The 20,967-nt window shown below is 39.8% G+C and overlaps 7 protein-coding genes across 10 annotated transcripts; 3 read left to right on the forward strand and 4 right to left on the reverse strand.

Annotated features, from left to right (window-relative positions):
• The first annotated feature begins 217 nt into the window (after window positions 1-217).
• On the forward strand, window positions 218-2,756 carry LOC106362174 (GPI mannosyltransferase 2-like). 2 transcript variants are annotated; one of them, XM_013802015.3, is made up of 8 exons: window positions 218-812; window positions 886-991; window positions 1,066-1,158; window positions 1,241-1,436; window positions 1,514-1,683; window positions 1,787-2,016; window positions 2,087-2,265; window positions 2,375-2,756. In XM_013802015.3, exons 1-8 carry the CDS (start codon window positions 464-466, stop codon window positions 2,537-2,539), a joined length of 1,488 nt encoding a protein of 495 aa, XP_013657469.2. In that variant the 5' UTR covers window positions 218-463; the 3' UTR covers window positions 2,540-2,756. The 2 variants fall into 2 exon arrangements, with proteins under 2 accessions (XP_013657469.2, XP_013657466.2); XM_013802012.3 differs by having other exon boundaries at window positions 228-812; window positions 1,502-1,683.
• On the reverse strand, window positions 2,697-5,634 carry LOC106362173 (serine--tRNA ligase, chloroplastic/mitochondrial). Of its 2 annotated transcripts, XM_013802010.3 has the most exons (10): window positions 5,381-5,634; window positions 5,155-5,306; window positions 4,660-4,753; window positions 4,435-4,583; window positions 4,254-4,346; window positions 3,825-4,004; window positions 3,569-3,735; window positions 3,353-3,487; window positions 3,190-3,283; window positions 2,697-3,116 (listed from the first exon to the last, which is right to left on the reverse strand). In XM_013802010.3, exons 1-10 carry the CDS (start codon window positions 5,577-5,579, stop codon window positions 2,841-2,843), a joined length of 1,539 nt encoding a protein of 512 aa, XP_013657464.2. In that variant the 5' UTR covers window positions 5,580-5,634; the 3' UTR covers window positions 2,697-2,840. The 2 variants fall into 2 exon arrangements, with proteins under 2 accessions (XP_013657464.2, XP_022546103.2); XM_022690382.2 differs by lacking the exon at window positions 5,381-5,634 and having other exon boundaries at window positions 4,660-4,760.
• Window positions 5,635-5,862: 228 nt separating this feature from the next.
• Window positions 5,863-8,769, forward strand: LOC106362170 (dihydrolipoyllysine-residue succinyltransferase component of 2-oxoglutarate dehydrogenase complex 2, mitochondrial-like). The gene is made up of 14 exons (XM_013802008.3): window positions 5,863-6,024; window positions 6,108-6,182; window positions 6,344-6,392; window positions 6,491-6,521; window positions 6,620-6,681; window positions 6,764-6,838; window positions 6,949-7,004; window positions 7,092-7,136; window positions 7,213-7,497; window positions 7,573-7,667; window positions 7,807-7,897; window positions 7,975-8,085; window positions 8,170-8,364; window positions 8,436-8,769. Exons 1-14 carry the CDS (start codon window positions 5,959-5,961, stop codon window positions 8,625-8,627), a joined length of 1,428 nt encoding a protein of 475 aa, XP_013657462.2. The 5' UTR covers window positions 5,863-5,958; the 3' UTR covers window positions 8,628-8,769.
• LOC106362172 (aminomethyltransferase, mitochondrial) lies at window positions 8,723-11,285 on the reverse strand. 2 transcript variants are annotated; one of them, XM_013802009.3, is made up of 4 exons: window positions 10,639-11,285; window positions 9,669-10,253; window positions 9,483-9,601; window positions 8,723-9,413 (listed from the first exon to the last, which is right to left on the reverse strand). In XM_013802009.3, exons 2-4 carry the CDS (start codon window positions 10,230-10,232, stop codon window positions 8,867-8,869), a joined length of 1,230 nt encoding a protein of 409 aa, XP_013657463.2. In that variant the 5' UTR covers window positions 10,233-10,253; window positions 10,639-11,285; the 3' UTR covers window positions 8,723-8,866. The 2 variants fall into 2 exon arrangements, with proteins under 2 accessions (XP_013657463.2, XP_048594201.1); XM_048738244.1 differs by having other exon boundaries at window positions 10,634-10,890.
• A 168-nt stretch (window positions 11,286-11,453) lies between these two features.
• LOC106362166 (putative lactoylglutathione lyase) lies at window positions 11,454-13,508 on the reverse strand. Its single transcript, XM_013802001.3, has 9 exons — window positions 13,394-13,508; window positions 13,041-13,142; window positions 12,848-12,972; window positions 12,696-12,760; window positions 12,405-12,617; window positions 12,270-12,317; window positions 12,073-12,180; window positions 11,821-11,973; window positions 11,454-11,710 (listed from the first exon to the last, which is right to left on the reverse strand). The coding sequence occupies exons 2-9, from the start codon at window positions 13,136-13,138 to the stop codon at window positions 11,669-11,671; spliced, it is 852 nt and encodes a 283-aa protein (XP_013657455.2). The 5' UTR covers window positions 13,139-13,142; window positions 13,394-13,508; the 3' UTR covers window positions 11,454-11,668.
• Window positions 13,509-14,826: 1,318 nt separating this feature from the next.
• On the forward strand, window positions 14,827-17,118 carry LOC106362164 (glucan endo-1,3-beta-glucosidase 1). The gene is made up of 4 exons (XM_013801997.3): window positions 14,827-15,160; window positions 15,292-16,596; window positions 16,676-16,703; window positions 16,786-17,118. The coding sequence occupies exons 1-4, from the start codon at window positions 15,079-15,081 to the stop codon at window positions 16,928-16,930; spliced, it is 1,560 nt and encodes a 519-aa protein (XP_013657451.2). The 5' UTR covers window positions 14,827-15,078; the 3' UTR covers window positions 16,931-17,118.
• Window positions 17,119-17,375: 257 nt separating this feature from the next.
• On the reverse strand, window positions 17,376-20,870 carry LOC106362165 (arogenate dehydratase/prephenate dehydratase 1, chloroplastic-like). The gene is made up of 10 exons (XM_048738245.1): window positions 20,394-20,870; window positions 19,142-19,209; window positions 18,948-19,040; window positions 18,676-18,876; window positions 18,511-18,591; window positions 18,346-18,441; window positions 18,166-18,243; window positions 17,938-18,095; window positions 17,752-17,833; window positions 17,376-17,665 (listed from the first exon to the last, which is right to left on the reverse strand). Exons 1-10 carry the CDS (start codon window positions 20,629-20,631, stop codon window positions 17,609-17,611), a joined length of 1,152 nt encoding a protein of 383 aa, XP_048594202.1. The 5' UTR covers window positions 20,632-20,870; the 3' UTR covers window positions 17,376-17,608.
• Window positions 20,871-20,967: the final 97 nt, after the last annotated feature.

A 20,967-nucleotide genomic window follows, 5' to 3' on the forward strand; every position in this document is an offset into this window, starting at 1 on the left:
AACGTTTTAAGCGTTTGTAATAAAACTTTTGTTGGTCCAAGATATTTTGAAACCGGATGCCTCCGGTATTTAACAAAACCCAAGCCTTTGTGACCCGAAGAAAACCGGGAAATTTCGGCTTAAAAACTAGCGACACAACTCTTCTGATTAAACCGGCCGGTTCGTGTAACCTCTTTCTCGTTTAGAGGGTTTGAAACTGACTCCAATTCGTTATTCTTCTCCGTCGTCAAGCTTCTCTCTCTCTCTCTCCTCTCCTCTGCTCAAAATCACAAATCCTCAAACTTTTTAACTACAATCCCTCGCCGGTTGTTGTCTCCATCATCTTCCTTCGACTTAATAATGTTCTGTCTCTTCAGATAACAGATGAGAAATCAATAAATTCCCATACTTTGTTCAGTTTGATTCCTCTTCCATGTCTGCTGGATCTCCATTACTGAAAGTTCATTCCTTTTGATCTTAACCAATGCCCAGAGCCATGGAATCGAGCTCGAAATCTAGGAAAGAAAGCATTTTGATCAAATACGCCGTCGTCTCGCGTCTACTCGTCCTCTTCCTAACCGTTCTGTGGCGGAGCTTCCTCCAACCGTACGATACATCCGCCGCACTCAACCCTCCTTGCCTGCATCACAGAGACGTCCCCGAAGACTCTCCTCCGTTACTTGTAGCTAACTCAGTCTCGAAGACGCTTGAAAACAGCGTCGTATGGGATAGTGTGTACTTCCTCAGGATCACGCAGTGTGGGTATGAGTACGAGCAGACTTACGCCTTCTTGCCTCTTCTTCCTTTCTTCATCTCTCTCCTCTCTCGCACAGGTAACGTTTCTGATTCTCTTTGGATCTCTTTGAGTCCTCATTAATGAGAAAAATGGAATCTTTGTGGATTCAGTTTTTGCGCCTTTGGTTCCGTTGATTGGTCTTCGAGCTGTGATGGTGTTGTCTGGTTACGTTGTCACCAACGTAACCTTCGTGTTTGCTGCTATCTATCTCTTCAGGTACAAGTTCAACATGCTGAATCAACAGTTCTGAGTTCTTACTAGAAATGTCTTACATGAGTCTATGCTAACAGGGTTTCAGTTATTATCTTAAAGGACACTGAAGCATCCTTCAGAGCTTCTGTTATCTTCTGTTTCAATCCTGCTTCCATATTCTACTCATCAATGTAAGTGTATTTCAATCAATGGTCTCTTCATTAGTTTACCTGAAGTCTAAAAATGTTCAATCTTATTACATTTGACTCTCAGATACTCAGAAAGTCTGTATGCTTTGTTTTCAATTGGAGGCGTGTACCACTTGTTATCCGGCGCCAGCAATGTAGCTGTTCTCTGGTTTGCTCTCTCTGGCTGTGCAAGGTCCAATGGGATCCTTAATGCTGGTTATATCTGTTTCCAGACTATGCATCGAGCTTATGAAGCTTTCTATCTCAAAAGGCGCTTTTTTGTGAGTTATACACAAGTTATGTTCTTTGTTTCTTCTGTTTAACTGAATCCTACTTCACTACCCAGTTGTCTGTGCAGGTTTTAGTTACTGGATTTATTCGATGCGTATGCATTTGTCTTCCTTTCGTCGCATTTCAAGCGTATGGATACTATAACATATGTCATGGACATAAGCTAGATGATGAATTGAGGCCTTGGTGCAAAGCAAAGGTACCTTTGCTGTACAACTTCATTCAAAGTCATTACTGGTAAGTTTTGAACAATAACTTTTTTTTTCTTGTTCTTGCAAGTTTTCTTTTATTTATGTGATTTTGAGCCTTTGGTTTTCTTGTTGATATGGATTTGTATCAGGGGAGTAGGGTTCCTTAGATACTTTCAGTTTATACAGCTCCCAAACTTTCTGCTTGCATCCCCTATTCTGTCTCTAGCTGTGTGTTCTATTGTAAGTTACATGAAGACTCGCCCTGAGCTTTTTACTTCGCTGGGCTTTCAAGCTACTGAGAAAGAAAAGAGATCTTCTGCAAGGCTTTATTCTCTGAAGGAAGTACTTGAACCAGATGTTATAACTTCATCAAATGAAGGTATCATCTTCTTCGTTATGTAGTTTCAAAGCTGAACACTCTGATGAATCCATTGTATTTTCCTGAGTAGGAAGCCGTGACATTAGGCAGCGAAAACCGAGCAGAAAGAAGGATGTGACTATCACCACCAATACAGCTGCGGAATCCAACTCGCCAGAAGCATCAGGATACTTTTCAGCTGATGTTTTCCCATTTGTTGTACACTTGGGTTTAATGGCAGCCACTGCATTCTTCATCATGCATGTTCAGGTTACAATCCGCAAAATCATAAACATGCACAGTAGTTAATATGACATCTGACTTTTTAGTGAGGTAGTTGTTCACTGTCCTCATGTGTGTGTTGTGATTATTATTGCAGGTTGCAACAAGGTTCTTGTCAGCGAGCCCTCCTCTCTACTGGTTTGCATCTCATTTGATTGCATCTCCTAAACATAGTAAATGGGGATACTTGATGTGGTCATATTGTGCTGCCTATATCCTTCTTGGATCTCTACTCTTCTCAAACTTTTATCCATTCACTTGATTTCAAGGTGGTTATCTCAGCAGAGAACCAACCGGTTTTGTTGTTTCTGCAGGATTTTACCCCACTAGAATTAGTTTTTTCCTCTGCTATGTGCTCACTGTATTCTCATGTGGCAAGACAGATGTGTTCTTATGGCTGTTTTGTAATAGATTTGACATTGAGGCAAAAGTTCCATTATGAACATATTGTGAAATGAAGATAAATATTCAGTGTGCAATCAAATATTATGAAAATGAATAAAAGAACACAACAGATCATGAGTTACTACAACAAGACTTCATAGAGATAGCCATTAAAAAAACTATCTAAGCTTGGGTTTAATGGCTTCAATCCCTCCCATGAAAGGCCTGAGAGGCTCAGGGATCACCACGGATCCATCTTCTTGCTGGTAATTCTCCAGCAAACACACCATCATCCTCGGGACAGCACACGCTGTTGCGTTTAGTGTGTGCACAAACTTGGTAGGCGGAAGATTCGCTTTGCCTTTCTTAGGACCAGTCTGAAGCGGCTCAGATGGGCGGAAACGGATTCCTAGTCTCCTGCTTTGGTAATCAGTGCAGTTTGATGCACTCGATATCTACCACAGAAGTTAAAACAAGTAAGCTCAAAGAAGAAACTAAGATTCAGATAAGAGTTTGTTTTTTATTCACCTCGCCAAAGCGTCCTAAACCAGGCATCCATGCTTCAACGTCAAACTTGCGGTAAGCTGGAGCGCCTAAATCCGCTGTGGCCATATCCAATGTTCTGCCAAAGACTAAGTTAAAAAAAAAAACCTCTAATGACAAACATAGAGTTTTCAGTTCAGTTTCTTACTTGAAATGTAGTCCTAGAGAAGTGAACAAGTCTTCTTCAATCTGAATGAGTTCGTTGTGGAAGGATTCACTATCTTCAGGTCTGCACAAGACAAACATTTCCGCCTTGCTGAACTGATGGACTCGGTAAAGACCTCTGCTCAAAAATGGAGAGAATCTATTTGAGTATATTAAGAGCCAAGAAGATGCATCAGATGCTAAAAGAACTATAACTTACTTTGTGGCGGCGCCAGCTGCACCTGCTTCAGTACGGAAGCAATGAGAGAACGCTATATACTTCAAAGGTAATGATGATTCAAGAAGAATTGAATCCATGTGTATCCCTCCCACGGGGATTTCGGCGGTACCAATGAGACATTGATCAGTTCCATCTATAGAATAAACCTAAAAACAGAAGAATGGAAGTTTGATTGGCAAATAAACCAAAACACCGGCTTATCAAATAGAGCAACGGACATAAGTAGTGCATAAACCTGAGTATTATCTCCACGAGGTTGGAAGCCGCATTTCTCAACAATAGATGATCTCACAATTTCAGGGGTTGTTAGGGGCGTGAAGCCTTTCTTCATGACTTCTGATAATGTCCAATTAAGGAGTGCCATCTCCAATAACACTGCCTCATTCTTCAAATAGAAAAACTTTGAACCACTTACCTGGAAGAATGTAAAAGCAAGAAGGCAGTTACTTCACCTCACCTTCTTTTATTAAATATATACAGGAAAGCTGAAAATTTATCAGTCTAATGATTCATAGTTCATACAATGAAATGAACATTCACCCACTCAAGTGAGATATACTAGTTCGAACTCAAAAGGTTCAAGTCAATCCTAGCCCATCAGCTAAAGCAAAGCGCAAATCTGACAACCGAAAACATGATACCATTAAATAGAGAAAGTGTATACCTCTGCAGCAGAGTCAAAATCAATGAGATCTAGATCCTTCCCAAGCTGAAGATGATCCTTTATTGGAAAACTAAACTCACGTGGACTACCAACCTACAAAGAAAATCATGAATGTTTACTTTCAAAGGAAAATGCCAAAGTGAATGCAACATTTTAGGGAGTTATAACCAAACTAAATTACCTCCTTTCTAATAGCCGATGAATCCTCTCCACCAACGGGAACATCAGGGTGAGTCATATTTGGTATAGACCTTGCTACATGTTGAAGCTCATCTTGAAGCTTCACTAGGTTTTCTTCCAGAGTCACAAGACTTTCCTTAAGATTCTTACCTAAAAGCAAAACACTCCCTTCAATTTTCAACAAAGAACACCGACCGACAAACAAAATGGATCATCCCTCGTTTACCTTCTTCCACGAGTCTCTCACGTTCTGAAGGTTCAAGCTTCCCTTTCATCTTCTTAGCAACATTGTTCCTCTCCTCACGAATCCCTTCAACTTCCTGCTATCTGCAAGCGTTTCATTAGCTGAACCGAGAGAAGACAACTTCTAGCACAATGAGTTCTTCCTCAAAGTAGCTAACTTAACATGTTACAATTACTAAAAATCCCAAATTTGAATTGAGCTAACATCTAAAAATGAGTTCTTCCTCAAAGGAGCTGACTTTACATGCTCCCATTACTAAAGATCCCAAATTTAAACTGAGCCAATTGCTAACAATGAGTTCTTCCTCAAAGTAGCTGACTTTACATTACATGTTCCCATTACCAAAAGTCCCAAATATGAATTAAGCTAATTGCTAGTAACAATGAGTTCTTCCTCAAAGGAGCTGACTTTACATGTTTCCATATACTAAAAACCCCAAATTTGAATTGAGCTAACTGCTATCAAAGATTAAATAACCTTCTGGAGAGTGACCATGTTCTCGTAAAGCTCGAGCACAGCTTCCAAATCCGCATTGGAGTTTCTATTCTCGATATTGATTTCCACTGCTTCCTTGTTATCTCTTATCCATTTAAAGTCAATGGCAGCCTTCCACTGAGGAGGCCTCGCAGCTAAAAAAAAAAACTCGCAACCGTAAAACGAATCAGTCACGTTTCAAAAGACAGTTTGACGAGGTAATAAATACCAGAGGAATCCGAAGAAGTCTGCGTGAGTGGAGTGTCTTGTACGGCGGAGGAATTGGAGAATGCTCTGAGCAGGAAAGAAGGCTTACGTGGTTGAACATGGCGGGAAAAGAAAGAAAGAGTTGGAGATGGTTTGAGGAAGAGACGAGAAGTAGTGAAGGTCAAAGGAACGGTGGCGAGTCTTAGTGTGTGTAAAACCATCGCCGGAGGAGCTGAGGAAAGAAGAGACGACGACGAGTGGTTAAGTTTATAATCTGGTCTTCATTAAAGGACGATACTGAAACGCTGTCGTTTTTAACTGATGACGAAGAGTGACGTGTCACTCAGCTCGCGAAGGTCTACCTGTTAACTTGCCACCTGATTAAATAAGACGGTGTCGTTTTAAGGTTTTACGGCGGCTATTTTGTTTTAATCAGCTACGGCAAGGTCTACTTGTTAACGTTTGACTTGCCACGTGGTTACTACATCCTTGAGTGTGTGTCTGATGAAACGCTGACGTGTTTCTTTTCTTTGCCTTTTTTTTTTGTCACTGTCTGTCTGTTTCTGGCTTCTTCTTCTTCCTTGAGAGCTGAAAGAAGCAATGGCGATTTGGTCGGTCGTTCGAAGGAACCTCTTTAATGGCTGTAACTCCTCTTATTCTTCTTCGGTGAGTTTCCACACGTTTCATCTCTTCATCCCAAAAAATTTTGTTTGTTTTGAAATGATCAGTCTGTTGTTTTTTTTCTTCAGATTATAGGAAAGTCATGGAAGTGTAAGAGTTCTACGGCATCTCATACTCGGTACTATGGAGCTCTTTCAAAAGAGGTAGCTGCTTAAAGTTCATGTCTTTATATACTTTTGGTAACTTCAGTTTGTGTTGAAAGGAATTAACTTTGAATCTGCTGTTGTGAGATGATCAATAGATATGTTCTTGGATTATTTTTTGCTCATCGTGATGGTAAAGCAATCTTTAACATTGACTACAGACTTCAGTTTTCGTAAGAGGATCACCGGTCAGTCTTCCTTGTTATCTAGGTACTACTCCTTGGTTGTTATATGACACACTAAGACACAGTCACATTACTTGTTTGATCTCTCTCTCTCTCTCTCTTTGTTTTTTTATTTATTTATAGGTTCCAGTTTGAGCTCAAACGCTATTATGAGGTGGGTTATGTTGTTGCATTTTAAGCCATCATGTTTTTTGATTTTGTTGTGACTAGCTATAACTGTTTTCTAATAATTCTTTGATTGTCTCTAAGCAGGGTGACTGTGCCATACAACCACACATTCAACACTAGTATCAGGTTGTTTTCCTCGGATGAAGGTATGATACACTCTTGATTTCAGTTTCAGTCCATATCAGTGGTTTGATTATTGATAAGGAAATTTATTTTTGATGATGGAAGGTGGGTCTGTGGATGCTGTTGTTCCATACATGGGAGAATCTATTTCTGATGGCACTTTAGCCACTATCTTAAAGAGTAAGTAGAAGCTTATATAAGGTTGCATATCTAAGATTTTTCATTTGCCGGAGAAAAAAAAAAAATTGAATCAACATTATCTATGTGAAACCTCTATTTACTTGGATCAGAACCGGGAGACCGTGTGGAAGCTGATGAGCCCATTGCTCAGATAGAAACTGATAAGGTATTATCATTGGTTGCGTTCTTTCTTTTCTCTCTACTGTTCTTGAAGCTTTGTCAGTTTCACTAATACTTGTTGTTTATTACACAGGTTACAATCGATGTTTCTAGTCCTACTGCTGGAACTATTGAAAAGGTAGAGTATATATCAGATTGAAAGAAAAAATTTCGATCCGTTGTTGCTATATTGAGCTTCATCTCTCTTTTGGCAGATCGTTGCAAAAGAAGGTGACACAGTGGAGCCTGGCTTCAAAATAGCAGTGATTTCTAAGTCTAGTGGAGCTGCTACTAATGTTGAAGATTCAGAGAAGAAGCCTGAGGAGACTAAACCAGAGAAAAAAGAAGAGAAGCCAAAACCTGTAGCAGAATCTCCTCCTTCACCAAAAGTGGAAACTTCACCTCCAAAAGAGAAGTCTAGAGCTCCTCCTCCACCTCCACCTGCTTCAGGAGCGTCACCAAGAGAACCTCAACTTCCTCCTAAGGACCGGGAAAGAAGGGTACATACTAGAATTAAAAGTTTGTATGCTTGACTTAGAAAACCATGCTTATTAGTTTTTGACTTTGACTTACAGGTTCCTATGACAAGGCTCAGGAAACGTGTTGCTACACGATTGAAGGACTCTCAGAACACCTTTGCGTTACTGACTACGTTCAATGAAGTAGACATGTGAGTTTTTGACTGTTCATTGTTCTTTATAGTAGCAATCTAAATAAGAAACGGCCTTGTTTCTTATCTCATGAGTGATCTTCTTCTCATTGTCATGTTTCTGACTATTACCTCTATATTTTTAACTATCCTGAATCAGGACAAATCTGATGAAATTACGTTCAGAGTACAAAGACGCGTTTCTTGAAAAGCACGGTGTCAAACTAGGATTGATGTCAGGTTTTATAAAGGTATAAACTTCACTACTCGCCCATCATCAAATCATTGTGTTTGTATCTTCCAGAAAATGATAGTTTTCTTGTTGCAGGGAGCCATCAGCGCACTCCAAAACCAACCTGTAGTGAATGCTGTAATCGATGGAGAAGACATTATCTACAGAGATTACGTCGACATCAGCATTGCTGTTGGCACACCAAAGGTATGATCTTCATTTCATCATGTATAACTCTCTGCTGAATCTGTACTTCAAACTGATTCCAATGTGTGCTTATATAAATTCTAGGGACTCGTTGTTCCAGTGCTTAGAAACGTAGAGCAGATGAACTTCGCTGAGATTGAGAAAGAGATCAATAGACTTGCTAAGAAAGCAACAGCTGGAACAATCTCCATCGATGAAATGGCTGGAGGCACGTTCACCATCTCTAATGGTGGTGTTTATGGAAGCCTTTTGAGTACTCCTATCATAAACCCTCCTCAGGTTTGAACTTTCTCCCACTTTCCTTTCAGTCACTCTCATCAATCCACTGACTTCTACTTTGTCGTTTACAGTCAGCTATTCTCGGGATGCACTCAATACTGAACCGCCCAATGGTTGTGGGAGGAGAAGTAATGTCAAGGCCAATGATGTACATTGCATTGACTTATGACCACCGTCTGATAGATGGAAGAGAGGCCGTTCTGTTCCTCCGTCGCATCAAAGACGTTGTTGAGGATCCACGCAGGCTTCTTCTCGACATCTAGACCGGATTCTATGAAACTGTCCATGTGTTAATCCAAAAGAAGTTTCTTTCTATCACAATCATGTTCCTTGCTTTGCTTAACCAAGAACTTGTATATGTTTTATGTGTGAAAAGATTTATTCCAATAAGAGTGAAATAAGCAATGCCCTCTTGGCAAAAGAACGTACACTTCAAAGGAAACAGAAGTCATTTAACATAAGCAAGAGACACAGGTCATAGAAGAAGAAGAGGACACACACATTATGTTGGCTTGTAGTATTTGGTGGCAACGAACGGCATCTTGGTGATGTTACCTTCATAAGGTTTCCCACGGACCAAGATCTTGACCTTAGTCCCATTCTTGTGCTGACCAGACTTCACATACCCCATGGCTATGTTCTTCTTCAAGTTGGGGCTAAACCCACCACTCGTGATCTCTCCAATCTTGTTACCACTCTCATCATGCACCTCGCTATGCGACCTTGCTGGTGGTCCTGAAGAGAAGAATCCAACTCTTCTGATAGTAGGTCCATCTTGAAGCTGTTTGAGGATCACATCAGCTCCAAGAAACCCTCCTTCAGCTCTTCTACGCTTCCCTATGGCCCATGTGAGGCCAGCTTCAACAGGAGTAATGTGTTGCTCCATGTCGTTACCGTATAGACAAAGCCCTGCTTCTAGCCTGAGACTGTCTCTTGCTCCTAGACCCGTGAGCCTTACCTTCCCCTCGGACTTCTCCAAGATTGCTTTGGCTAAATCAACTGCATGCTCGGACGGAACCGAGATCTCAAAACCATCTTCACCAGTATACCTGTAAACCCCAAAACAGACACATTCATTAACTGTGATAGCTTCAGAACACTCTTCCATGAGATCTTACCCGGTTCTAGTAAGGAAGCAGGTGGAACCATTAATGTCCAGGATCTGGAACTGCCCAAAGTAAAGCTTGCTCAAGTCTTCTTTAGTCAGGTGTTGAAGCACCGGAGCAGCCAAAGGACCCTACAATGCAAGGTTCAAGATCACATTGTACTATAACTACAAGTCTATACAAATTAATAAACCAAACCTGAAGGGCGAGAAGAGATCTCTCATCATGAATATGCCAAGAGACATCACCTCCTTTGGATTTAAAAGCCTTCATATGCTCCTCAATATGAGCCAAATCCTTATCCCTACAACCAGCATTCACCACCAAGTAGATATGCTCATCAGTCACTTTAGTAATCACCGAGTCATCAATAGCACCACCCTTCTCATTCGTAAACACAGTCAAGCTCCCAGTTCCAGGAGCCAAACCAGCCACGTCAGCAACCACTAGCGTCTCCAGAAAAGGAACACAGTCTTTGCCCTTGAGGCTCAAACCACACATGTGGGCAACATCAAACAAACTCCCGTTGACCCTGCAGTTAACAGTCGAGTCGATGATGGAGTCTTTGTACTGAATCGGCATGCTCCAGCCGGCGAAAGGAACCATCTTTCCGCCGTGGGCGACGTGGAAGTCGTAAAGGGCGGTTTTTTTAAGGTCAGCGCCGGAGGCGAAGTAGCGGCGTGGTGACAGAGGTTTCTTGTCGGATTGAGCAAGACGACGGGTTATGGATTGGCCTAGCTGCCATAGACTCCCTCCTCTCATCTTCTCCTCCTACTCTTCAACCTATAAAACAGTTTGATCCAAGTATAATCATAATCACATGAATGAATCTTTATATTAAGCATTTCATCCAGAGAGAGATAAAATTGCTCAAACTCTTGTGCTATGAATGAAAAAAAGGAGAACATTTTGAATCTCATTGACAAAAAGGTGAACACTTTGAATCCATAAAGCCTTTATCTATAAGATTCAGATTCATTATATAACATCTGAAAAACAATCTGGGAGCTTAGTTATCACAATGAGATCAAACTTCCATGTTCATACAGAAGAAGAAAACAGAGAACATCATCGACAAATGTTGTCTGAAATCAAAATAAGCGGCGATTCTGTGATTTGAAACATAAACTCAGAGGTAGAAATGAAAAGGGTCGTGGAGAAACCTTACAAAGATTGAGACTTTGTGTTTGCCTCTGGAGCTTCTTCCAGATTCCTTGATACTACAAAGAGTGAAACTTTTGTAGTGTTTTTGCAATTAACTGATGGTTCCCTAACAAACAAATAAATAAATAAAAGGGCTTTATATATTTTGGGAACTAAAAGTTTAAAAATTGATTTAAATTAGAGATATGGGAAGGAAAAAAGAAGGGGTTGGTGGTGGAGGCAAACATCATCCAAAGCAACCACATCTCCATTGAGTGGTAAGTGTATGTTCTATCTTTATCTTCTTCTTTTATAGTTTTGTAAATTCAAAATAAACTTAATACTATTGTATTGCAAAAAGAGGAAATGTTTGATCTTTGTACTATTTTTTTTTTCTTTAAAAGGCTTGCTAATTAAAGACTAGTAAGATACAAGAGATTGGTTCAGCCATAGAGTTAAACTTAAAAGTTGAGTAGAGAAACAACTTGCAAAGCAAAGCACAAAACACAACACAACATACTTTCAAAAACAGAACAGAATATAAAAGAAATAGAATGGGAAGATGAAGAACTCCATGATCTTCAAATTCTAGTGGGATCCACGACCAAGAGCAGTGCCCACCACCTCTGCCACGCCTTGTCTTTTTTAGCTACGGTGATGATTGATGAACCACTTGATTTTAAACAACGACCTCCACGAGACCTTTGCACCATATCTTTGTACTCTTTTGTGATACAACTTTCTTGTGAGTTGTAGACATTCTTTTACTTCCATTGTAATCCGTCTTCAATCGAGTAAACCAATTTGGTACAGAAATTTTGAATTCTACTAAACCATCCATAACCGGAAAACACCTAAACCAGGTGGTGGAAACATTTTATTCAGGCACGTAACAGAGTTGCTCAAAAGATAAAAGGAACAAACACAGAGAAACACGACACACACTGTAACATCTTATTTAGATTAACTACTAAGTCTTCCCTCTACTTCATAAGATCACATTTTATTATTATGGTTTCGTCTGTGATCTCGACCATCATCATCATCACTCTTCCTCATTCCAGTTCCTTCAGAAAATCTTCATTGTCTACCAGAACCTGTCATTTTAACCACCAAACAAACCTCTAAGCAAAACCAAAATGAAGCTAAGTAGAATCTTCAATACAGTCACCAGATTCATCCATCTCTCAAATGTGCAGTCACGTACTGTTTTCCAGCCATCTGGATCGAGGAAGGAGACAATCTTGGTGCCGAGTCCAGGAAGTGGTCCGGCTTCTCTGGTGATCTTTCCTCCTAGCTCTTGGTTGGCTATCTTCACTACTTCCGCGCTTTTGTACACATCATCCGTGCCTATTGCAATCTGTTCATTACATTTAAGATCAAAAGTTAACGATCAAAAGAAAGAACACAAACTGGTTAAAGACAACATAAAAAGTAGCAACAGTCTAAACCCCCACACCTGTGCATACGCGTTGCCCTTTGTGTACTCAGTCACGCCGTAGTTATAGGTCAGCTCCAAAACTATCGACTCGTATTCCTCAGCATATCCCATCATGCCTATGGTGTACTGTTTCATTAAACAAAAACTCGTTAAGAGTCGCAACGTATCTCAAAAGGGTAAACTACTTGTCCAAGAAGTATCATTGATTACTTCACCTTGTATTCAGGTCTCTCAATCCTTCTCAAGAGTCTCATCCCTAGGGCCTGCAGGGTTTGAAAATTGAGGTAAGCAAGCTAGAAGCTTTCCATAAAACAGCAATGTTAACTGCCTTATACAAGGAGTTGCATCACCTTTTCATAGAACTTGATGGCACGGTCAAGATCACCAACACGAAGCATGACTTGACAGAGAGGTTCAGGAGTTGGACCTCTCTGGATGAGCTCAAACATGTAACCATCAGGGTCCTTCACAAAGGCAATGACACTGCCACCACCTTTGACCGGACCAGGCTCTCTGGTGACATTCCCACCTTTGGCACGGACAGCTTCAACCATCTTGGAAACCTGAAACCAAACTCTCCACACATTCAGGGTCCGATTGATTCTAGAATTCTAAAAAACCAAAGCATGAGGACAACTTACATCTTGAGTTGAAATAGCGAAATGCCCAAATCCAGTTCCAATGTCATATGAGCTTACACCATAATCTATAAACATCAAAACATATTAGACTCACAAAACATAAGAGTCAATAAGACAATAACATAAGACAAGAAGAGATAAGAGGCATATACTGTAAGTGAGCTCGACAACGAAGTTGGAAGTTTCAGGACCAAAACCAAGGAAAGCATTAGAGTACTTCTCCTCAGGGACATCTCTTTTCCTCAACAGCTTCATGCCAAAGCACTCAGTGTAGAACCTATTAAAGAAAAATAACTCCTGTTACATAGAATAAATAACAATAGAATTCTACAAGAAGGCACATACTGGATAGTGCGATCAAGATCACCAACGCGGTACACAACATGGAGAAAACGACGCTTATCCTTCTTTGGCCACTCCAACAACTCAGCATTTTCTGCCATTTTTCTACATAAAAGAGATAAAAATCCAAACTTTAAACACCTTTCTCAATGATCATCATCACCGTAACACAGAACAATGAGATCCCATGAAACCCATAAGATCAATCGAATAATGATCCACAATTAAACCCAGATTCAATCAAAATATATGATTCTGAATGTTTCATATGACAAGCAAATGAGATCTAGAGTGCGATCAACGAGGATACGATTCATCGAAATGTAGAAAAGAGATCATCTGCGACAGTTACTCACCTGATAGAAGATGAGCGAAACGGATACACACACCAGTGGGCTTTGATAGTTTTCTGTAGATAGAAAGCAAAGTTCGTCACTGTACTTATAAAAAAAGAACTAAGTGAGTGACAACTTCTCGGATACTGCCTGTGATGTAGTTTAACCATCACAGACGTATTACAGCCGTTAGATTAGTTGTTTGGGGAACGATGGGATGTCAACCTAATACCCATGGGATACACGTGGTCGTACAGAAACGATATTTTTTTTGTCGGCAGATAGTACAATAATGAAGTGTATTATTATGATGAGATAAAAGCCCAAGGCACATGGGTGTAAGCCCATACATATGAAGGAGAAAAGCCCACTACTTGAAGTATATGAATGTTGCGTTATATGCAATTTTTTTGTTTGATTAGTTTGTTTTCAATTTACATTTTTTACATCTACATGCATGATGCATGTTATAAAAATAACTAAAATATTTAGTATATTTTAGTATATTAGTATATTTTAGTATTTTAGTATATTTTTAAAATCTCGACGATAGTAATGTTTGGATGCATATGGCATATGAACAGAAGACACATGGTCAGAATCTTATAACAAATGTTTTGAATTTAACTTCTCTAGAAATTAAGCTGTCCTCTTCTTCTGTTTGATAGCTTTTATATATCAAAAGAGTTGCCAGATGGACCTCTCTGATAATTGATAAACAAGTTTTGTCGGCTTGCTGTTTTATAATTTTTTTTCTTTCTAATGCAGCACTATGTTCCCTAGATTGTTATGATATACTGTATGTGGAACGTTACATTTGTTAGTTACCTGCAGCAACTTGTCGCAATAGTTTTGGTTTTCTAAAAGCATTTATTAAGTTAGTTTATTGGTTGAGAGGAGGAAATGTGTTATCAGCTTATCATCAACAAAATAAATACAATAGGCCTCTTCTAGTCAATGTATTTTTTATCTACTCAACAAAACAAAAGAATGGAGTTGTTGTATTCCTGTCTTTATTTCTCTAGAGTCTAGACTGTATTTCAATGCTTTCGATGGATATTTTCAATAATAACTGAATAATAGAGAGATTAGAGAAAACTCATACCTAAAGGGCACATTATAATCTTCTTTTATTTTCCCACTTTTTAATCGCATGCGGTCAACACCAACATTGAAAGACAATACTAGAAACTAATTAATAACCAAAAATACAAATGAACTTTTTGATATATATATAAAGTATAAAACACTTTTATGGAAAGTTTTTCAATTTTGAATGAATTCACTTGAATACTATAATATGGTACGAAAACTTTTTATTTTGAATAATACTTTCGTGTACGAAAATTTATTATTTTGAATAATACTTTTATGCACTCGAAATATAGTGAAATACAGTGATGTGTAGCTGGCACTTTTTATCACTATTGAAGGCTATTATCGTAAGTTAACTCTGTCTGAAATTCAACGAGTTTGTGTGTGGGGGAGAGGAGCAGCGAGCAGAGTGTATTCACGTGAAACACAGATAGAGAGAGAGAGACATAAATCTTTTAGCAGTACTAAACCCCTTAACTAACATTATGTCTAAATCTCTCTTCTCTTATCTCAACCAAACACTAAATAAATCAATCGAAAGAGCAGGAAGATAATGCAAGGATCTGTACCTGAGTCTGAATCCGAACCAGAAGAGTTTCAGAATCAATTCAATGCCATTCACTAGCATGTCTTCCACCGTCCCTCCTCTTCTCTTCTTCCTCTTCATTGTAATCTTCAATCTTTCTATTTCCGGTAAGTTCTTCTTTCGTTCCGACAAGTTCTTCTTTCATTCCGACAAGTTAGTTCAAATTCCGACAAGCTTTTGTAATAATCTTTGCCAAAGTTTCAATTTTTACCAATCTCCAAACCATTTTTTTTTGCAGCAAAGTCGTGGCCTTTATCGCAAGAAAACAAGATCCAAGAACAAGACAAAGACCCATTCGTCGGATTCAACATCGGCACCGACGTCTCCTCGCTCCTCCCTCCTCCAGACCTCGTCAAGTTCCTCCAAACCCAGAAAATAAACCACATCCGTCTATACGACGCCGATCCGGAGCTCCTCAAAGCCTTGGCCAAAACCAAGATACGCGTCATCATCAGCGTCCCCAACAACCAGCTCCTCGCCATCGGATCCTCCAACGCCACCGCCGCGTCGTGGATCGGCCGCAACGTCGTCGCTTACTACCCCGAGACGCTTATCACAGCCATCTCAGTCGGAGACGAGGTCTTAACCACTGTCCCCTCTTCCGCTCCCTTGCTCTTACCAGCCATTGAGTCTTTATACAACGCTCTCGTGGCTTCGAACCTCCACACTCAGATCAAAGTCTCCACCCCTCACGCAGCTTCCATCATGATGGATACATTCCCTCCTTCTCAAGCTTACTTTAACCAGACGTGGCTCTCGGTTATCTCCCCCTTGCTTCGGTTCTTGTCCAAAACCGGCTCTCCTCTGATGATGAATCTCTATCCTTACTACGTCTATATGCAGAACAAAGGCGTTGTTCCGTTAGATAACTGTTTGTTCGAGCCGTTGACTCCTGCTAAAGAGATGGTTGACCCCAACACGTTGCTGCATTACACCAACGTCCTTGACGCTATGGTGGATGCAGCTTATGTATCCATGAAGAACCTGAATATTTCTGATGTGGCTGTGCTTGTGACCGAGACCGGGTGGCCTTCTCAAGGCGATAAAATGGAGCCGCACGCTACCATCGATAACGCTGATACTTACACTTCCAATTTGATCAAACATGTTTTTGACAGAACGGGGACGCCTATGCGCCCCGAGGTGACGCCGAGTGTGTACATCTACGAGCTGTTTAACGAGGATAAGAGGGCGCCTCCGGTTAGCGAAGCTAGCTGGGGGTTATTCTACGGGAACACTACGCCGGTTTATTTGCTTCATGTCTCTGGGAGCGGGGCTTTCTTGGCGAATGATACGACGAACAAGACGTACTGCGTTGCTATGGATGGGGTTGATGTGAAGACGCTTCAGGCTGCGTTGGATTGGGCTTGTGGGCCGGGGAGAGCGAACTGTAGTGAGATTCAGCCTGGGGAGAGTTGTTACCAGCCGAATAATGTGAAGGGGCATGCTTCTTTTGCTTTTAATAGTTATTACCAGAAGGAAGGGAGAGCTTCTGGTTCTTGCGACTTCAAAGGTGTGGCTATGATCACTACTACAGACCCAAGTAAGCTCTCTTATTCCTTTTTTTATTGTTAGAGAGGACAGTGATTGGTTTATTGATCAAGAGAATGTGTATGTTTCAGGTCATGGAAGCTGCATTTTCCCAGGAAGGTAAGAAAGTTGTGACATTAAAACGTTATTAGTTCTGTATTTTGTGTGTTTTATTCACTTGCTGTTGGGTCATTATGTGCAGCAAGAAGGTTGGAAACCAGACACAGACGGTGGTGAATTCGACTCAAGTTGCAGCTGGTGAAACCTCCTCAAGGAGTCTTCTCTCAAGAGGCTTCTGTGCGAGTATTATGATTCTTGTAACTTGTGTTTTGTTACCCTTTTGGTGATTTTTCATTTTTTTCTTTACCACGGTTGAGTTACAATTCTAGGTTTTCATAAACAAATTGTATTTTAATCAAAATTTTGTAATTCGTTGCTTTGTTTGTAGTCCATTTTAGTAGTCAGTCTCTTGTAGCTTTGTTGGGGGAAATGTTTTGTGTAAAACCTGTCTTGGTAAATGTTATTGTTACATGGATGTGTTGATGTATTATTCTCCACCATGTGATGAAAATTATGCAGAGTTCTAAAAATCGGTCTATGCGGCGTTTAGGTGCCTGCCTAGTTGGTAAATCGAGCTTGAACGAAATGATTTTTTCAAACTGATTTTTTTTTTTTAGATTTCAAAAAATCAGTCTAAGCACATATCTAAACAATAATTTTCTATACAGCACCTAACCATAGCCTAACAAATTTTTTGAACATTCAAATTATGAAACTAATGAGAGTTATAAATGTCAAAAGTATTCACTGAATTTAAAAATTTAATGTACAAAATCATGTTCTTAAGAATAAGCTACAGATTAACTGTTTTGTCTCAGCAATAAATGAGTTTGAAGCTAAGCTTCGAAGATAAGAGAATGGTGAAAGAAAGGGTCTTGCAGGTATAACCAAAAGCCATAAAACTGGTTCTTCTGTTTGTTTATATTCACATGTTTCTGCACAGTATGGCCGCATGCAAGTCTCGGCTATCTGACTAAATCCATGGGATAACACCCGAGTACACGGATGAAACTCGTGAACTCCTGCAAAACAAAAAGACACGATCATTAGAATCTGTTAGAGACTTGAGAGGGGCTGTTAAAGCTCTGGAGTTTGCAGGGAATGAGACCTGTAGATGGCCGAGGGCGTGCTGAGCACGTATTTCAGCCATGGAAGCTTCAAAATCAATGTAGAACAAGTAATCAAATGACCTGCCATCATCATCATCACAAAACAACAGTCAACTACTACTTCTCCAAAAAAAAGATGTGTTCATGTTGTTGTGCATTAAAAGAACTAACAAACTACTACTTACTTGGCGCTTCCATTGTTAGAACCATCAACTACTCGTAGCGGTCTTCTTCTTTGCGGACGGCTTTCTATCTTTGATAAGTTAATGCTTCTTAATGCAAAAACAGCCAAGGCCTTGAACAGCACACCAGGACCTTCTTCCAGCGAGAACACTATACTTGTCTGACAAAAAAAACAGAAGCATTACTACTAGGAGTCTAGGACTAATAAGTTTCAGCTGAAGTTTAAATACCTTATATGGTCGGTCTGTTCTTGGAATCATAGGCTCTCTCGAAAGTATCAGAAAACGAGTCACATTGTTAGCATCATCCTGAATACCATAGAGAGACAAAACACCAACGTAAAGATTGCAGAATCACATTCCTTCTATGTCATAAAATCATTCAAGCTGTGATCAGTAGAGACTAATTACCTGTATGTTCTCGGCAAGAATATCTAGACCATATAGATTTGCAGCTCGTACACTCGCAATTGCTCCAACATCCTTCTTGCCGCTTGAAGCAACAGTCTGAAGAAAACACTTAACGTTTCATTACTTGTGAGCTGAACTAAAAGACTCATTATCTCAAGCCCTTACCTGAGCAGCAGTAGCAGTGTCTTTTGCAGAGATTCTCTGTATGCCTAAATCGTTAAGTGAATTCACACATTGATCAAGCGCCTGCAGAGAAAGAAAAAGCAAAGTACTCAACCATCAGTGAACTTAGAAGAGTCTCTTCAAGGCAATGGGTGAAGAAGAATAAACCTGAGGATGGCTTAGAACGCGTTTAATCTCTTCCTTTGTAACACCAGGCACTCCTAAGAGACAATGATTCACAGGAAGATGGACTTCTTGGACAATGTGAAGCCTATGGCGAAGAAGCAGATCATAATTACGGTGGATACTACCACCTACTGAGTTCTCGATCGGTAATACCGCTTTATCCACCAACCAAAGCTCAACAGCCTGAAGAATCAATCATATCAAAACATAGTAAAGCACCACTTTTGTGAGGGTATGAATATTTTAGAAATGACCTGGAAGGCAGTTTCAAAGTGTTCACAAGGCACAGTTTCACAATTTGGATATGCTTCTAGTGCTGCTGTCTCGCTATATGCACCTGGTATGCCCTGCAATTGGAGAGTGCATGTGAGTGCATGTAAATATAAGCAAATGAAAGAAACAGAAACACATATTTGCAGTTAGTTAGGTGAGGAATGAAAGAATTCACCTGAAAAGATATTCGCACTTTTGAATCATCTCCAGCAGAAGAGTAGAGACTGCTTGCAGATAGCGGTTCTGTAATGAACTTTTAAGCGTCAGGGAGAGATTAAATAAAATAAGATAATAATGAGGCCATGACAGACAATGCATTTGAGTTTTATAATATACTTCTGGGAGAAGTACGTTACTATGTATCACTCAAAATGGATTAGATAACACATGCAACAAGCCTTAAATAATCATGAGACTACAAGACAAGAAAGATTGAATCTGAAACATCCAATGCAGCTACTAATATGGAAAGAGAATTTAGTACTAACAGAACATGCTACTCCATTTATAGAACAAACCGATACATGTGTGGCAAGCCCTATGTCGCAAACGATAACGGTTGATATATTTATGAGACTACACTACGAGAGAGATCTGATCTGAAACATCAAATGAAGCTACAAATACGGAAAAGAAGTCCAGTATTGACAATACATATCAAGTATTTCATTTTTTAAATGTGATAGAAAGCCCTATACCGTGATGCAAATGACCATGATTGATCTATATATTAGACTATACGACAAGGAAGACTGAATCTGAAACATCAAATGCAGCTCCTAGTATGGAAAAGAAGAATATAGTATCAGCATAACACATCAAGAACTCCATTTTCAATACAAAACAAGCCCTATGTTGCAATGCAAATGACAATGATTGATGCATTTACGAGCCTACAGGACACGAAAGATCAAAGCTGAAACATCAAGTGCAGGCACTAATATAGTAAATGAAGGAATCTTATGCCAAAAGGCATATACCATTCTTGGAATCAAGACATCCATAGGCGCAAACATTAGTAATGTCAAGCCAAATTAAATCTCATTTCAGAATATCTGGAAAAAAAAACTCTTAAATGCAGAAATCTAGAGGAAAAGAATTCCAAATACAATTGTATTCAAAGATTTCATGTAAACCTAGACAAGGACATGAGCATTATTGGCTCTTCTGACAAAAAAAATCTAGGCTAGTGGTAAGAATGTGAAAACAAAGATTCCTAAATGATCCACCACAGCATCTCTACCAGCAATGATCTCTCATCTGCTTAAACAAAAGGATCCCACAAAAACAAAATCCATCTAACAATCACAATCTCAAAATGCATGATTGCATAAACACAAAACAACCAATCAACATTATCAATGTGAAGACCATAAAACAACAACACGTCAATGAAACCAAGAGATAAAATGAACGAGTTGACTCACTAGGAAGCATGCTCAAGTCTCTATGAAAAGCAACAGGCTTTGCCTCCCGAACCAGACCCATTTCATCAGAGGCCTTCTTCTTGAGCTCAGGGCCGTCTCCTTCAACGGCAGTGACGGCTCTCTGGGAAGCACCAGAGGAGGAGGAGGAGCATTCCCAGAGGGAGACACGACGACCCACCAGAGGGTAACGGTGAGGCGTTTGGGGACAAACCCAGATGGGAAAACACCTCAGAGCCATAAAGTGAGGAGCTTTTTGTTTGGAGGATGACGAAATCGAGCAATGCGGAGGAGGAGGAGTTAGGTCAACAAAAGTGTCAATGGGAGAGAGATGGGTTTGGTGAGAAAATATATTAAGTCACAACAAAAAAGTCTGGATTTTTATTTGCTCTTCTGGAAGGTCTTTGTTTACTTTCAGACAAGAGTAAACTCGGAAACTCAGACGAAAGGAAAGGTCCACACTTTCAAGACGTTACGTACATTACACACACATATATATTATTTTTATTTTTTTATTATTCCTTTTTAGTAAGCTGGCTGACAAAAAAGAAATTGATTTTTTCCTCTGTCAATAATA

This window comes from Brassica napus, chromosome A8 (assembly GCF_020379485.1).
Source record: "Brassica napus cultivar Da-Ae chromosome A8, Da-Ae, whole genome shotgun sequence".
NCBI classification, from domain to species: Eukaryota; Viridiplantae; Streptophyta; class Magnoliopsida; order Brassicales; family Brassicaceae; genus Brassica; species Brassica napus.

Bases quoted from the DNA above. Each gene is read 5' to 3' on its own strand.
- LOC106362165 (XM_048738245.1), bottom strand. From the start codon at position 20,631: ATGGCTCTGAGGTGTTTTCCCATCTGGGTTTGTCCCCAAACGCCTCAC. The intron at 18,442-18,510 runs GTAAGGGCTTGA...TGTTTTCTTCAG, and splicing joins ACACTGCTACTGCTGCTCAG to ACTGTTGCTTCAAGCGGCAA. The intron at 18,244-18,345 runs GTAATTAGTCTC...TATGGTATTCAG, and splicing joins TTCTTGCCGAGAACATACAG to GATGATGCTAACAATGTGAC.
- LOC106362173 (XM_013802010.3), bottom strand. From the start codon at position 5,579: ATGGTTTTACACACACTAAGACTCGCCACCGTTCCTTTGACCTTCACT. The intron at 4,584-4,659 runs GTAAACGAGGGA...TTTTGCTTTTAG, and splicing joins TGAGAGACTCGTGGAAGAAG to GTAAGAATCTTAAGGAAAGT. The intron at 4,005-4,253 runs GTATACACTTTC...ACATTCTTCCAG, and splicing joins ATTTTGACTCTGCTGCAGAG to GTAAGTGGTTCAAAGTTTTT.
- LOC106362170 (XM_013802008.3), top strand. From the start codon at position 5,959: ATGGCGATTTGGTCGGTCGTTCGAAGGAACCTCTTTAATGGCTGTAAC. The intron at 7,137-7,212 runs GTAGAGTATATA...CTCTTTTGGCAG, and splicing joins CTGCTGGAACTATTGAAAAG to ATCGTTGCAAAAGAAGGTGA. The intron at 8,365-8,435 runs GTTTGAACTTTC...TGTCGTTTACAG, and splicing joins CTATCATAAACCCTCCTCAG to TCAGCTATTCTCGGGATGCA.
- LOC106362172 (XM_013802009.3), bottom strand. From the start codon at position 10,232: ATGAGAGGAGGGAGTCTATGGCAGCTAGGCCAATCCATAACCCGTCGT. The intron at 9,602-9,668 runs GTTTGGTTTATT...CTTGCATTGTAG, and splicing joins GATCTCTTCTCGCCCTTCAG to GGTCCTTTGGCTGCTCCGGT. The intron at 9,414-9,482 runs GTAAGATCTCAT...TGGGGTTTACAG, and splicing joins TGCTTCCTTACTAGAACCGG to GTATACTGGTGAAGATGGTT.
- LOC106362166 (XM_013802001.3), bottom strand. From the start codon at position 13,138: ATGGCAGAAAATGCTGAGTTGTTGGAGTGGCCAAAGAAGGATAAGCGT. The intron at 12,973-13,040 runs GTATGTGCCTTC...TTTCTTTAATAG, and splicing joins GATCTTGATCGCACTATCCA to GTTCTACACTGAGTGCTTTG. The intron at 11,974-12,072 runs GTGTGGGGGTTT...TGTAATGAACAG, and splicing joins AGGGCAACGCGTATGCACAG to ATTGCAATAGGCACGGATGA.
- LOC106362174 (XM_013802012.3), top strand. From the start codon at position 464: ATGCCCAGAGCCATGGAATCGAGCTCGAAATCTAGGAAAGAAAGCATT. The intron at 1,437-1,501 runs GTGAGTTATACA...TTCACTACCCAG, and splicing joins ATCTCAAAAGGCGCTTTTTT to TTGTCTGTGCAGGTTTTAGT. The intron at 2,017-2,086 runs GTATCATCTTCT...TTTCCTGAGTAG, and splicing joins TATAACTTCATCAAATGAAG to GAAGCCGTGACATTAGGCAG.
- LOC106362164 (XM_013801997.3), top strand. From the start codon at position 15,079: ATGCCATTCACTAGCATGTCTTCCACCGTCCCTCCTCTTCTCTTCTTC. The intron at 16,597-16,675 runs GTAAGCTCTCTT...TGTATGTTTCAG, and splicing joins GATCACTACTACAGACCCAA to GTCATGGAAGCTGCATTTTC. The intron at 16,704-16,785 runs GTAAGAAAGTTG...CATTATGTGCAG, and splicing joins AGCTGCATTTTCCCAGGAAG to CAAGAAGGTTGGAAACCAGA.